The 14,850-nt window shown below is 37.6% G+C and overlaps 1 protein-coding gene across 17 annotated transcripts in view; it reads right to left on the reverse strand.

The window, feature by feature from the left end:
* Positions 1–14,850, reverse strand: part of RBMS3 (RNA binding motif single stranded interacting protein 3) — a 695,185-nt gene that overhangs the window by 84,500 nt on the left and 595,835 nt on the right. For all 17 annotated transcript variants that reach the window (XM_038175453.2, XM_038175454.2, XM_038175452.2 and 14 more), the window contains one exon: positions 8,603–8,709. In XM_038175453.2, the coding sequence (XP_038031381.1) occupies positions 8,603–8,709 (107 nt within the window). The remainder of the gene's footprint in view (positions 1–8,602; positions 8,710–14,850) is intronic.

Raw genomic sequence — 14,850 nt, forward strand, 5'->3', positions numbered from 1 at the left:
ACATATATTGTTTTTTGTGGTTGTTTTTGTTTTCTTATGTCTTAAATATTCTCATAAATATTATTCATTTATAAATAAATATTATTTTTTTTGTCTGTTTGTTTTTAATTGTGTTACTAATGGAAAAGTATAGAGTTCATCCCCCAAAAACAGCCAATAAAACGTTAACATCAGAATTTCTTTTTCAATGCATTTTACAGAAAAAAATACTCTCTATTTTCCTTTCTGTTTTGAACATTTGTAAAATTTACTATTGCTCTCTTTTTCTATTACTGTGGTAGTAAAGACAACTTAAATAGTATGTACACGCTCTACAGGGAGAGAAAAATTAGTTCTAACAACTTAAAAAGAAATAAAAATAACTTAAGGGATTCTTTATAAATCAATGTGTTGACATTTTAACATCTCATCTACTTAGAAAAAACACAAAACCCAACAATTTCAAAGCCCCTAAGAAAGGAGGATCTGAACTTTCTCAGTCAGGGAGTTTCTAGACTTAACGGTCCTCAGGATGGCCTGGATCAGAGCTCACTACACCCACCCTGCAGTTTGGACCAGTGTGACCTGAGAACAAAGCCTCAGCAAAGGAGAGAGGGCTGGGAGGAAAGGAGAATGTGAACAACTGCTTTTATTTTAATTTCTTTAACATAAGTAAATATAATGCTGCAGAAAGGATAAATTGAAGCATTTCTTTCACTGGAGCCGTAACAATGCTCACTGCACACACGAGAGCAGCAAACACATTTACACTACTTTCAGCTACATTTTTCATGAACATTTGAGCACATGTTCATGACAAAGACCCTCACCTTGGCCTCCAACACCATCATGCCCCAAATCTGGGTGTGTGCAAACAAACTGCACATGATGACGCTTAGATGTAGAGTTTAGGAACATGGTTTAGTGGGGACTGTTAGTGTTAGGTTAGAGGTTGGACTCGATGATCTTGAGGTCTCTTCCAACCTAGAAATTCTGTGTGTATGATCTGCTCTCTTGACATGAGCTTCACGTCTGTTACTTACTATATGGGACATGGTGAATAAGGGGCATGGTGACCGTTATGGGCTTGATGAGTCCAAATTATTAAAGGCTAAACTGTCGTCTCCTTACCCACACTCCACATCCATACTGCATAGTGACAGGTTACCAGAATCCGTCCAAATACTTTGCAGCTACCGCTATAAATATCGCTATCATGTTTTCCAGTAAATGAGAGTTTTGCATTAGACAAATAGGGCACAGCATGTGGCAGTACGTGCATATGGTACACCACCTACAGTTTCCCCAGTAATATTGCTAATATCTGCCATTGCTGAATAGCCTTAAACAGCTGCTATTTCGAATAGCTGCTAAGAGAGGACTATTTACTTCTTTCTCATCAAGTTGTGTAATTCCTCCCTACAAAATTACGCTGGCTGGAAGCCCAGGAGAGGCAACAGTTAGCCTAGACCAGTGAAAGATTTATGGTCTGAAGCATCCTCATTCATGAGGAATAAAAACTGATGAGCAGTAAAAACTTACTGGAAAATTGTCTGCACTTCCCTCCATAACACACAAACAGGAATTCCAAAAATACCAAATACAGAATATTAGGGCTGGCCTCAGACTTCCACGCAACAGAGGTCCAGCTTTTTCTCTCCAAAACACAGCACTGAATGTTGCTGTCACTGGGCTTACTATGGTATTAACTATGGTATTAACTATGTCGAGGCACTGGCCGATGCCTCTGTAGCAGTCCTCATTTGTGCTGAAGTGCATTTTCTTCCAGGTCTTTTCATCCACTGTTTTGCTTATGTTTCAGTGGAAGGACAGGGTCTTATTCCTTCTTCTGATAGTGACACTTCCTGATGAAATGCCACCCGAGAGTGTGGCATTGATGATGAAATGCTGCTTCAGGAAAATATTTGTCAGAAAAATCTATTAAGGAATGACTGAACTACAGAATTTTTATGCCGCTCAGCCAGATAATGGACACATATCTCACCTACTGAATGAAAATTCTGCATCCCAACATTTCAGTATGCAATTCCTTAGAGCAATTAATTAAAAGGCATATCTGCTGCTATCAGTTCTGCACATAATGATAAAGACCATTCTCAATGATTACTCATCTGCTATATTTAGAATGTCACAATTGGTAGACATAAAACCAACTTGCTTAAAATACTGATTTTTAAAAATATTATTTAAACCACGTGTATTTATTTATCTCTCCTTTTTATTTGAGTGTCTGAATCTAGGACAAAGGAATGAAAAAAATGTTATTTTGTTACTGCAGTTTTGTAATTATTGACACCATTGAACAAACAAGTTCAGATAAGTGAATAAAAGGTATTGTTTCTGCTTTTCCTCCCCTCTTTGTTATGATTTGAACATAAATGAGCACATTTGCCTCATTAAAGAGACTCTCAGACCATCACATTTGCATTGCTTATGTAAATTGGATTTGTATAGCTCTCAAATAAATGATTAAGGTGTGGAGTGATTATTAAAAAAAACAATCACATCTTCATGTGAAGATCATCATGTGGAATAAGATCAGTTTGTTATTTCTCTTCCAGATTTCTCTGACTGCTTCCCAAGAACAACCTTCATCAGCCCACTCTCCATCTTTGAACAAACACCAGTGCCTATAAATGACCAAGCTTTGGGTTGCACGATACCTTCTGTGTTGCTGGGAGGCAGCTCTCCTGAACAACTTTACCAACACGTCATCACATACTTTCAGTGTAGAGGCCTTACTGTGTGTGTAGCTCACCATAGTATCTGCCTGCTGCAGAGATGTCCTATGTCTCTTGCTTGGAAGCCAATCTTCCACATATCTTCCTGACCCTGCTCTGGCTAGCCCATGGCCCATGCTAGAGCTCCAGGAGCTGCGGGGAGGGCTGGGGACTAGCTCTGAGGAGCCTGTGAAAGGCAAAGCAAGGCTGCTGCCACTGTAGGGCTGCTTACTGTGCAGGAGGCCACTCTCAGTGGAAACACTGAGAGACCAACAAATTGAAAAGGGGTGAAATCCACTGATGTGGCGGGCTTTCCATTAGACTCCCTGGATTTTTCCTCTTTAGGGAGAGATTAGGAAAAACAATATTGTTCTGTAGCACTCACGGGGTTTCTGTGGCGAACTGAGGTGGGAGTCGGACCAGAGGATAAGCCTCTCTGCTCCATCTCCTCTGACTCATCCCCTCATCCTATCATGCCAGAAGACTGCAAGCTGCCATCCCAGGGGGATGGGTGTGCTCTTGGATACTCCAGTGGAATCAACTGAAATTTCAACACTGACATTCTTGTACTTGTTTTGTTACCGCCACTAAGATCTACCAGGCATCAATAGCACAAGGATCTCTTGTGCCCTGCCAGCAGATACTCCAACTAAAACACTTTGAAGAAGGAAGGGAGAGGAGGGGGAAGGAACCAACAAGCCAAATGAGATCTGTTTAAAATACTGATTAAATAAATAAACTCAGTCAGCAGCAAAGTTAACTTGGCACGGTTCCTTCCTTTGATTATTTAAAACAGGTCTGTCAGAAATACTCCACGTTATTAGAAAGATTTCTGAACTTAATCCTGAATAAAAAACACCTTTCCCTTTCAGAGAAGGAGAATTCTCAATAGTCACTGTGACACTTTAATATATAGACACATAAGAAAGAAATGGGGCATTTCCCAGTGATGTTCCCCAGAGGGAAACATTTGTTTTTACATGCATGGGCTCCTTAAGCAACTGCAACTTCTGAGAAGAAAGGAGTTGTGGAGAGCAAAATATATTATATTGAGGTCAAACTGGTCAAGTGATTCATGAACCTCGGTAGGTCAGAGGTTGAGCTGACAGACACAATCACACGTTCAGAAACCCAAATGAATGACTAAAACAGTTTGTACTAGAGAACTTGACTGGAAGTCCACACAGCTTCTGTTCCTGGTGTTGAGTTACTTTGTTCTCACTTCAATTTATCTGATGAATTAAACGAGGAGTGCTGCAGTTTACAAATTCCTATGCAGACCTGCCAATTGTCTCCAACCAGAAAGAGAAACTAATTTGTCCAGGTATAAAACAGATCAGCCCCAGACACTGAGGATTATCGAGAACAACTAAATAGTACCTATCTCCTTGGAAGCATAAAAAAAATCCATGCCCGACTTATCTCTCAAATTACCTACTATATGTTTTTTTCTCTCTAAATTACTGTTTGCATTAGACAAAATTGTAACAAGCAGCAGACAAAAAGAGAAACGGTTAACAAAAGCAACTTTCCAAAACTAGTAGGTCTTCTTATTTTTTAAGGTGCAATTAAAAGAATGTTTAATTGTTTAGAAGCTTCACCGGGTGATCTTGAAAGAAAACAAAAAAAGACTGGGGGAAAAGAGGAAGAGAGGGAAGGGGAGGAAATGGGAGGTTAATCTTTTGCATAGTGAGAAACAAAAATGCAACCCAAATCACAGAAGAAAGAAAACCATCAATACGAGAATTATTATGGCACTAAATATCATTATAGACAGCAGACTAAGTTCAATGACCAGGGAGTCACATTCAATGGTGTATGTCACTGTTGTGATATATACACTCATACTTTAAAGGTGATTGCAAGAAAGACAATGCAAATATGTAAATAGTCTGCATTTTACAAAAGATTGCAAATGAAGTGTCAAATGTTTCAAAATACTGTGACGTAAAACTAATAAATCACTGTGGACTGATACAAAGCATTTCATTTATTTTCAAATTATGTGAGATTTCCGCTTTTCTACCAGATAAATTACAAACTCTCACTTAAATGCATATTAAAAAAATTAAAAATCAAAATAATCAAAGTTTAAAAAAATCTGCAATGAAAGATTCAGCTGTAAAATTTAAGTTGCAGTTCTTAATTCAATCTGATCTCAATTTGCAACTACCCTCGATTCCCTGGATGCATTTTCAGCTAATGAACTTTTTTTTGAGAAATGTCATCTACCTCTAGACATGTCAATTGCAATTCAGAGGTAAATTAAATCAAATCTTTTACAGACAGAATTTAAATATGATTACTCCCCATCACCATTTCCTCAACATGATCTTGTCAGGGAAAGTTTCAAAACAGAAACTAAAACAGTGCGACTACATGAAAATAGTGCAACTCAGAAAAGTATAACCTGAAATCAAAGAATTTAAACTTTGGGCAGAAATTGTGTCAGTTATTAGGTTAGAATTTCTCTGCAAATATTTCCAACATCTGTAGGCTTCACTGTACTTTTATGGCACCTGTACGTTAGATGCATTATTTAACACCCTTTCAAAAAGCCGTCAGTAATCTAAACTCTTGGATCCTTAGTCTGAAATTGGTCAGCATGCACAAATCCTCAGTCAAATGTCGTACTTAATCTGCTGAATGCTTCCTGAGGCTTTAACCAAGAGTGGAAGGATAAGGACAAAATGTGCTGTTCAAGGTGAGGTATGCTTTACTGATTGCAACTAGTTTCTGGATAAAAACCCCACGTAAAAAAAGAAACAACAGAAACAAATCTGAAAAACCCTGGAGAAATTCAGTATATTCCTAAACACTTGACTTTAAATGGTATAGATCCATACATGCTTAAATTCTGAAGTAAGATTAGATGATTATACAGAGCACCAGAGCTGTAGGTTTTGTGATGTGCTACCTATAGGTACTCAGACCACACCATTGCCTTCCTAAGAGCTGCACAAACCATACATAGGATAAGAAATTTGTCATCGTTCCCCCTCCAAGCAAAGGACTGTTTCCACAATGAAGTGAAAATTTCAAGCCAAATTATATTGCTGCTGGGATTTCAGTGGCTGTGTTCTGCAAGAGGACAAGGCTGTTAGAATTTAACAGCCAGCTAAAGTATTTCTGTATGGTTATGAAGCAATCTACAAAAATGTATGGCAGGAATAAGATTTTCTATTGTATTCTGCAGTATGGCCTGAAAACTTTACCAAAAAGTAATCCTCTCTTATTAAGTTCCACAGAAGCTCTCTATAAAAGAGAGCAAAACCTCTGAGAACAGCATAGCCAGAGAGGTACCACTGCAGCAATCTGTTCCTCCCCACTGAATTTCCTGCCATTTCCCCCCTAAAACAGAGTATTCTGCACAGCTGTCTCTCTACTCTGCATACTAAAATCTGAGGCCAATGATAAAACTGTTAGTGTCATTTGTCTGGAGTCTGCCCTTCTGAGCAATAATCCTCACATGCATTCAGCGTTAATGCTGGTCAAATCTCTGAAGCTTTAGAAATGCCCTTCACGTAAGTATTTAAGAATGCAAATGCTTAACTGAACAATAGCCAAATACATCTTGGTGTAGACTTCATGGGATTTGGTCTACGTGGAAATACTGAGGGAATAACCTCTTGGATGCTGTTTCGTTTTTTTCCCCTTTGGAGAAGAAACCAAGAAAGAGCAGAGGTGCAGGGAATATTTTCAGGTTCCACTTGTAATCAGAAGTATGACACTTGTCATATATCAATTATTTCTCACTACCTGTTCTTTTTTAGATAAATTAAAGTTGACAGGAATAATTGTAAGAAAGTTAACTAAGCACTGCTACACACAGAACAACTGAATGATACATGTTGCTTAGAGTAAGATCATTAAAGGACAAAGCTAGAAAAACTAATGCTTATAAAAGATTAATTCAATAGAAATATTTCACATTGGAAATAAGAAAATTATATGACCTTGTGGAGGAAATCCAACAGCTTGCATTATCGTCTTTGATGCTTTGAGTGGTAAAAGTCCAGTGTTTAGAAAGGTATTAATCAGAGGTTAGTAAATCTAAGAAAGACCATTTCATTAATACATCAGCCACACCCTGCCTCTATGTCCCAGGGATATCGCTATCCTTAATATGAGCCACACTGTTAGCAAAAAATGAACTACGCATGATGTAAGAAGCTGATGCCCTGTGGCCACAGACATAATGGTGGCTTGTTGGCTTTGACTTTAAATTCTTTTGTTTATGAATTTGAACTAAAAAAGTATAGAACAGTGGAAATAATAGCTGCAATGACATTTGCTATTTGAAGAGAGATTTAGCTGTTGACCTTAATCAGGGGTTGTTACTCCCACCTATAGGCATACATATATATATATATATGGCTTTCTTTTTAGAGCCCTGCACACAACGACCTGAGTCTACCACTTAAAGTAATTCCTGAGTGCTTGTTTCTCAGTAGCTCCTTAACTTGACAAACCATAATGGCTTCTAAGAAGACATCTCCATTTTTTGGACCAACAACATAAGAGACTGCAATGAACCTTTGGAGACTTCTGCAATCTCTTGTAGCAAATGTGGCTGCCACGTTGCCACTTTCAGCCCACAAAGCTAAAAATATTGTGGAACATTTTTGTTGAAGCAGTATGCAACGACTACCTTGCTGGAGGGAGAAATTTCCATACTTTAAAGAGGCCCTTCTGTTTCTTTTAAGAGCTCACCAATTGTGCTGGAATATATATATGTCATACGCTAATGGTCTGAAAAGTACCAGCTAGGAAAAGCAAGTCGTTATCAAAAAGCAGAAACCCTCTTGAAACAACTAAATCAGAAATACCAAATAGTTTTCTTGTTTATTTGCACTGTAATGTTGAAGTAAACATAGTAAATCTGGGGAGGGGAAGGGGAAGGGGAAGGGGAAAGGGAAATGGAAGTAAGAAGGAAAGGAAGACGGAAAGAAGGGGAAGGGGAACGTGAAGGGGAAGAGGAAGGGGAAAGGGGAAGGAGAAGGCTTTGATTCTAGCAGCTCGCGTTTGAGCAATTTTGTTTGAATTCTCAATCATAAACCCAAACAAGAGGTGTTTAGGATGGAAATACTTCTAAGTCCTTCTGCCTTTGCAGCTATAATTATGCATAAGAAGGTACTATGACCAGATTCACCTCCTTTATTCAAGTGTCTTTATCCTATAATAACATTCAAGGAGAGTAAACAAACTCTCGAAGAGTCAAATAAATTTCTTTCTTATTTAACCCACATTGGGAATCACTTCATGTACAAGTACACAGAAAGGAAATTCCAGTAACAGACTATTTACAGCAGAGCAGAAAGCAACTGATATTTATTTAATTTGTATACATGATGGAGCTGAAGCTACTGTAAACTGTTTTGTCTTGGACAGAATGAAGATCCCAGCTCAGACAAGCTTTTGGGAAACTTTGATATGCATATATTTGCATTTGCAAGTACATCTTTCCCTTTTGTAGAAGTCCGCCTTGATAATAATTTATTACCAGGAACTACACAGAAAAAAATAATGTTGGTTGCTTAGGTGTAAATAAATGCTAAGAGGTATATTGCAGGTGCTGACGGTACACCAGTAAGAAAATAATAGGTTCAAATCTGGCTGCAGACAGAGGGCTCACAGTGGGACAAGGCTGTGCGCAGTCCCACACCCAGCTCTGAAATTCTCTTTTCCTGTAACTTTACATTCCACGAACTATTATAAACCTCCCGCTTCCCCCCACGTATACACTACTGCTCATTTTTTCTGTGTGAAACTATTGCATTTTGTGCTCAACCTGATTTCTTCATAGCCCTGAAAGGCAGACCTCCAGCTCTGCAGCTGACTTCTCCCAACCCCCTGGAAAATAATTGCCGCGTGGCACTTACCTCTCCTTCTCTGGGCCACGGCCTTCCATTCTGTGTGTATTTGCTTTGATTCTGGCGCTTCTTTTGCCCTCCATCAGCAAATTTGCACAGCAAAGGCTCAGTGGGGGCTGTGAAGACAAGAAACCCAGTCTATATTAGCATCCCCCCCAAAGAAAGTGATTATACCAGCAACAGTAGTGCTTTGTAATACTGATCTTTTGAAGTAAAATCTTGCCTTCTGCAGATATTTTTTGCCTCTTTTAGCCTTGACTCCACTGGCAGCTGTTCTTACTAACTAAGCTTCAAAAAATATATACTGGCAGCCCTTAAAAGAATTTAGCAAATATTGTTGAAAAAATAATCAGCCTACGCAGAATGTTAAGTTGCTGTAGTGGAATAGTAGAGTCAGGCATTAGTTCCAGCTAAGTTAGACACGTATTCATGACTAGCATTAGTGTAAGGATAAACAGTGTTTTACTAAAGCAGCTTTCTGTTCTTATTGTAAAAACTTTGCAAGGATCTGTTTAAGGAGTAAGTGTTCTCGCTATTTTTGTGTTTCTCGGCACCCAATCCTTTAAAATCCGAATAAACAGAATAAAAAAAGAGACTTTTGCCAAGCACAGTCCAATTAGCTTTCTTTTCCTCTTAACTCCTCTTTTAAGCAAGTTGGCAGCTGAGAAAACTCCTTTCCTCTCCAGCTGAACTCAGTGTGTAAGAATACAATAGTCAGGGAGGCTGGAGCCACAGAAACGATGGATATTCCTGGAGCTGCACACCCAAAACCCCAGCTCACAATAAGGCCTGCTAGTGAAGAAATTACCATACATCAAATGGGTGCCACAGGAAGGGAACTTTGTGTCTTGCGATCTTCCCCCACCTACCCAGTTTTTCAATATTAGTTTGGGTGAAAGAAATATAAATATGATGTTTTTGGGAAAAAAAAAAAAAAAAGTTTTGGGGAGCTTTTGTTTTTCCAGGCATGACAAGTAATCAATTAACCAGCGGTTTAATGGGAAATGGCAAGAAACATAGTTTTTCTCTTCTTTTCCCCTTTCTGGAGGCTAGAAATGTTGAAAGAATAAAAAGACAGGGATAAAAGGGAAACTTTACAGTAAGGGGGTTAGTCACGTTGCCGGCATTTATTTGTAATAAAAACAATTATTTGGTTACAGGATTAAATAAGCTCGTATAATATTAGAAGAAGCTCACCTCCCTCAACCTCTTAGTTACAGCCAGCTCAAAATGTGTCACAAAGTTTAGAGCAAAACTGTGATCACTTGAAAACAGCAACCAACAAGCAAGGCACATAGAGAATCTCACATCAGAAACACAGTTTCTCATTGGGACAGCATCACTTTGGCTACTTTGGAAGCTTTAACAGCTTTGTTTTTTCATTACCATTTTACCAGGCTAGTAATTTCCAAGGTCACTAGAAACTGAACTGCAGGGAACAATCCATTATTGGCAGAAAGCTAGACTGTGTGACCCCAGAGGTCTTTCCCCACCTCTGACTTCGATTATTGTATCAGATTTTGGTAGAAGCAATGTTCAGCCAACCATATGAAATTTTAAATAATGAAGGTTTAAAAGCATCCAGGTGGCTGTGGAGATTCTTTCTACAGATGGAGAAATGTTATGGGGCTGATTGCCCTGTGCTTCTACCAGTTTTACTCCACAGTGCAATGCAGCATAATTTCAGAGCGGTTACTTACAATTCACTTTGATGTGATTGTGAGGGAGGAGCAGGTGCTAAGACAGCATTAGAGAAAGACCTATTAAGTGTCACATCTGATGCTTCAAAAGCTTTTAGTTTTAAGCACTGAACAACTATCAATCAACATATGATATCATTAGGAGAAGCATGCGAAAGCAATCTGAATGCTGCAAATTTACACGTGCCATGATCATCTGCTAATGTACACATGTGGTATTAGCCTATATACTATGATGTGGTACAGCAAGCAAGGGAATCATATGGTTTGCTACATATCCTTGCTATATATTAGCCAACCACAAATGGGAAGCTTTTGCCATTTCTGGACTTCCCAATATTCAGCGTTACCATATGACAAACTTTTATTGCTAACTTGGGCCTTTCTAAAGTTGACAGAGATTGGCAGACATCATTGAACAGATGTTTCAAACAACTTTACCCCACAACTAGAAAAAAATGTGGAGAAATACATTGTACTGACTTTTTTGGGTTAGGGAAGAGGATGGAAAAGGATGAAGGAACCATGCCCTGCACAGACAGATTTCTGCAATAGGAGGCTTTATTTACAGCAAACCAAGAGGAATTCTGAGGAAAAGATCGACACATGCCAATCAACATATGCATAAAGACATAAAAAAATGTTCTGGCAGGAAGACAGATTTTATTTTTGAAAAAAAAAAAAAACAATCCCCCCCCCCCCAAAAAAAAAACCAAAAAACAACACACACACTGGCACATAGCACATCACATGCAGCAAGACAAAAAAATGGTCTGATTATCCCTGAAGTGATTTACATCTTAAAGGTTTATACCTGGGAACAACTATGGCAACTAATCTCAAAATACACAGAAATCAACATTTATTATTTCAGAAGATAAGGCTGAGTATAAAAGAATCTCAAGAGGTCAAATATGTTGCTCTAAGTACATAAAAGAACTCAAATATCTGGTTTACTTCAGCCCTCTTGAAATCCCTTGTAAGAAAAGCTCTTCTAACCTTTTCAAGATCAGATGCACATGAATATTTGACATTACTACAGTCATTCTTACTAAACAAATACATACCAATAACTGGAAAAAAAATCATATTCTATATATCAGGAAAAATATTTCTAAGTAAAATTCTTTTTGGTTTCATGAAATGTCAAAAGTGCTTTAAAAATAGACAATTTACTTCTGCCAAAGAAGTAAAAAAAACATAATCAGGTAGTAATGTTGTCAATTCAAAAAGAAAGTACTTCAAAAGTATACAAACTATATCAACACACTGTGACTAACATCAAAGTATTGCTGTAGATGTGGGATATTTTATTATATGCCCCCAAATACTTCAGAAGGGAAGGAAGGAAAGAAGGGACATCTTTTAAACTGTTTCTGCTTTTGCTCTCATTCATTCCAGACAGACACTCCCGAATTTATGTACTGAGTTTTAACCTTCCACTTTTTCCTCTGTATGAATACACTAACTGGAAATAAATGCCTCTTCCCTCACCTTTTGCACTGCTGACATACTAGAAAACATAATTTGTGTATCTTTAAACATTCATATTTTCAACTGATAAGCACATCTCTTTTCGGCTCCTGACATCATCAAAGTTTTGAGCATGTGTGATATTTTGAAGTATATCTGGAAAATCTGCTGTTGGTATTTTCCTGTCAGAAAAGTGAGAATTGATTCACTCAAGACAAATTTCAGGCTATTCAATTCTGATAAAATCTTCAAGATAGAAGGAACTGCTCTTTCTTTGACTTCTACCTGGCAGTAACAAATACAAATATCAAGGATAAATAGGCTTAACCTGAACAAGGTTCATTAAGCCATAGCCGATTTTTCAAGGAAAAGATTTAAATGCTTGCTGCAGTTCCCATCCACAGCCTTATGTTAATAAGACATAAATAGCCCTGAACTTGGCTTTCAGTCCTGAGAAGGAAGTGGGATCAAACTGATAGTGCTTCTAAACAGCATCTGCCAAGATATTCAGGACTGCTTTAGGAGAGGGCAGCAGTTGCTAGTGTTCAAATTCTGTTCCCATGGAACTCAATGGCTAAGGTCCTATCTCTCTTCAATCAGGCCCTGAATTTACTCTGAGAGTTCAGTGAAGGTGAAAGTGAGAGACTGTTTTTTTGTCAATTGAGGCTGTCAATATTGTTGGAGCTCCCTTAGGAGCTCAGTTTCTCGTGCTCTGCTACTTTAGATGGACAGACTGTGCAGACACACAGCACCAAACTGCCAAAAGGCTGTTAAATCACCAAAGGCAACGCTGGTATTTTAAATAGGACTAAAGCTTTATATGGAAAGAAATGGGGACAACAGTGCTCCCTTCTCAAATTTGGCAGCCTCTCAGGGAATCTTCCATGTCAGGAAAGCAACTTCAATTAAATTGGAGAATTCAACAAAAAAAAGCAAACTTCCAACTACTTCTGAATACGTAATTTCCTTATTTCATTCATCGGAAGGCTGATACACTCGAGCTTCTACATATGCAAAAATGTGTATATTCATGAACATGTGCTTCATAAAGGAATGGGGAAGATGAAAGCTGTCATTTGCATTCAGTGAATCCTTTTCATTATTTCAGGTGCTCGGTAACTTTTTCTATCATCAGAGTTACTTAGAAAAGATTGTCCGCCACAATTTCCAATTCATAGTCATACGGCATCATCTCTCCAGCAATGGCAAGAATTAGAATATATAGAGAAGTAATAACAGGAACATATTTATGTATTTTAACTTGTTTCACTATGAATATTTTTGAGGACAGAATATTTTTCAGAATGTCAGGAAGCAGATAACATTTCTAGTACAGAGGTTTGCAACAAGTACAGAGGTTTGTGTGTTATGAACATTCATGTGGATCTTTAAACTCCTTCATTTTGCTAATGTGATGAAAAATGATGAGAAAGTCATTGCTATTATCAATGAATGGTCAGTGCACAGTCAATGATTTTTTTCAAAGTATGTTATAAAGAGAAAATAGGATTAATTTATTTTTCAGCCTCGGCAAATCCTTCTCCACAATAAAAAAGGAGCAGAGCAATAATTGAGTTCACAATTACAGTAAGCATTCAAATTGATCAAGTTTTGATAACTATTTTCCTTCACTCCCTTTCAAATTTTGAGTATTTTGATAACACTTTCATGTACAAATCACATTGAGTATCAGACTGAAACATCCATGTAAGAATCAACCCCTTTGTCTGCCACAGATCAAACATCTTTAGTCGTTAAGAAAAACTTCATCCTACAGTAACATCAAAGCCACTTTGTAAGTAGACCTGTTTACTCATACACTATATGAGAGGGAGATGTGAGAGACATAAAACCTTTAGAAGGAAGGCTGGACAGAGCAAACTGAGGTGCTGATATGGACGTTCCCAGCAGGACTACAGTCTCTTCAAAGCCCACAAAGTTTATTTACAAAATGAATTTTGCAGTTTTAAGTTTTAAAATTGTGTTTCAGGACCCAAGCAATAGAGCAACTATTTTCTCTAGTGATTCTACTGGTTGCTATGAAAGTTCTGTCACACAGTACTTATTCATTCTCAAGTAATAAACAAACAAAACTCTAAATCCAAGGAAAATTGTAGAACACAACCATAGCTATTCTGCTCTTGGAAAATTAGGATGAAAAATTATCAAAGGTGGTACGTGACAAGAAAGGACAAAAGGACACGTAAGGACAAATCATTGGGTGAGTAAGAAAACCTTTAAGTAGTGAAGCAAATAAATGTATTATCCTATCCCACACAGAGTGCTTGATTTGTTGAAGAACAGAGTTGATCATTTTATGGAGTAACAGATTTTGTCCCAGAAGTTCATAAAGCTGGATATGAGGTCACAGGACAGATCCTAACATACATGTATATACATAAATGTATAATGAAAGTGCACTATTACTTGTCCAAATCATTCCTTGCTACTCAGTGTTTTTGTATGAGCCAGTGCTTTTACATACACAAGAATCCATAAATAGTGCAGAATGAGAGCTGATGCCTTTTGATTTATAGAAATACACAGAAGCAATATACAGAATATTTATCTTCTAGTAGGCTTACAGTTGAATTTAACTAGATGATATTAATTGCACTTACACAGCTGATTATGAAAGCAAAACAAGGAGTTAACATTGTGTTGGGTTTCCAGCACGTACCACTTTCACGATATAAACATGGAAATTGGGGAAACATCTTTACATAACAGAAAAGTACCCCAAAGCAACAATTAAAAAGCAAACATCTGCTTGGCTAGAAATAAAAATAATTAAAAAAAAAAAAAAAGTGATTTACTTTTGATAAACTCTATTATAGCTGAAGTAATTATCTCTAGTTCACCTCTTTGTCTTAAGAAATGGGAAGCAATCCTTTCATCTTTTTGTACAATAATTATTTCTAAAAAGCAAGAATATATTAGAAAAGGAAAATAAATCCCAGGGGAGAAGTAGCATGTCAAGCACAGAGTTAGCATTTCCACTCTGTGAAATTACATAGAACAGGTAGAACAGCTAACTGTTTGCATACGTTGGAGAAATAGCATGCCGACTGTGAAGCGTAGTCC

The sequence above is a fragment of the Anas platyrhynchos genome, chromosome 2 (genome assembly GCF_047663525.1).
Source record: "Anas platyrhynchos isolate ZD024472 breed Pekin duck chromosome 2, IASCAAS_PekinDuck_T2T, whole genome shotgun sequence".
Lineage (NCBI taxonomy): Eukaryota > Metazoa > Chordata > Aves > Anseriformes > Anatidae > Anas > Anas platyrhynchos.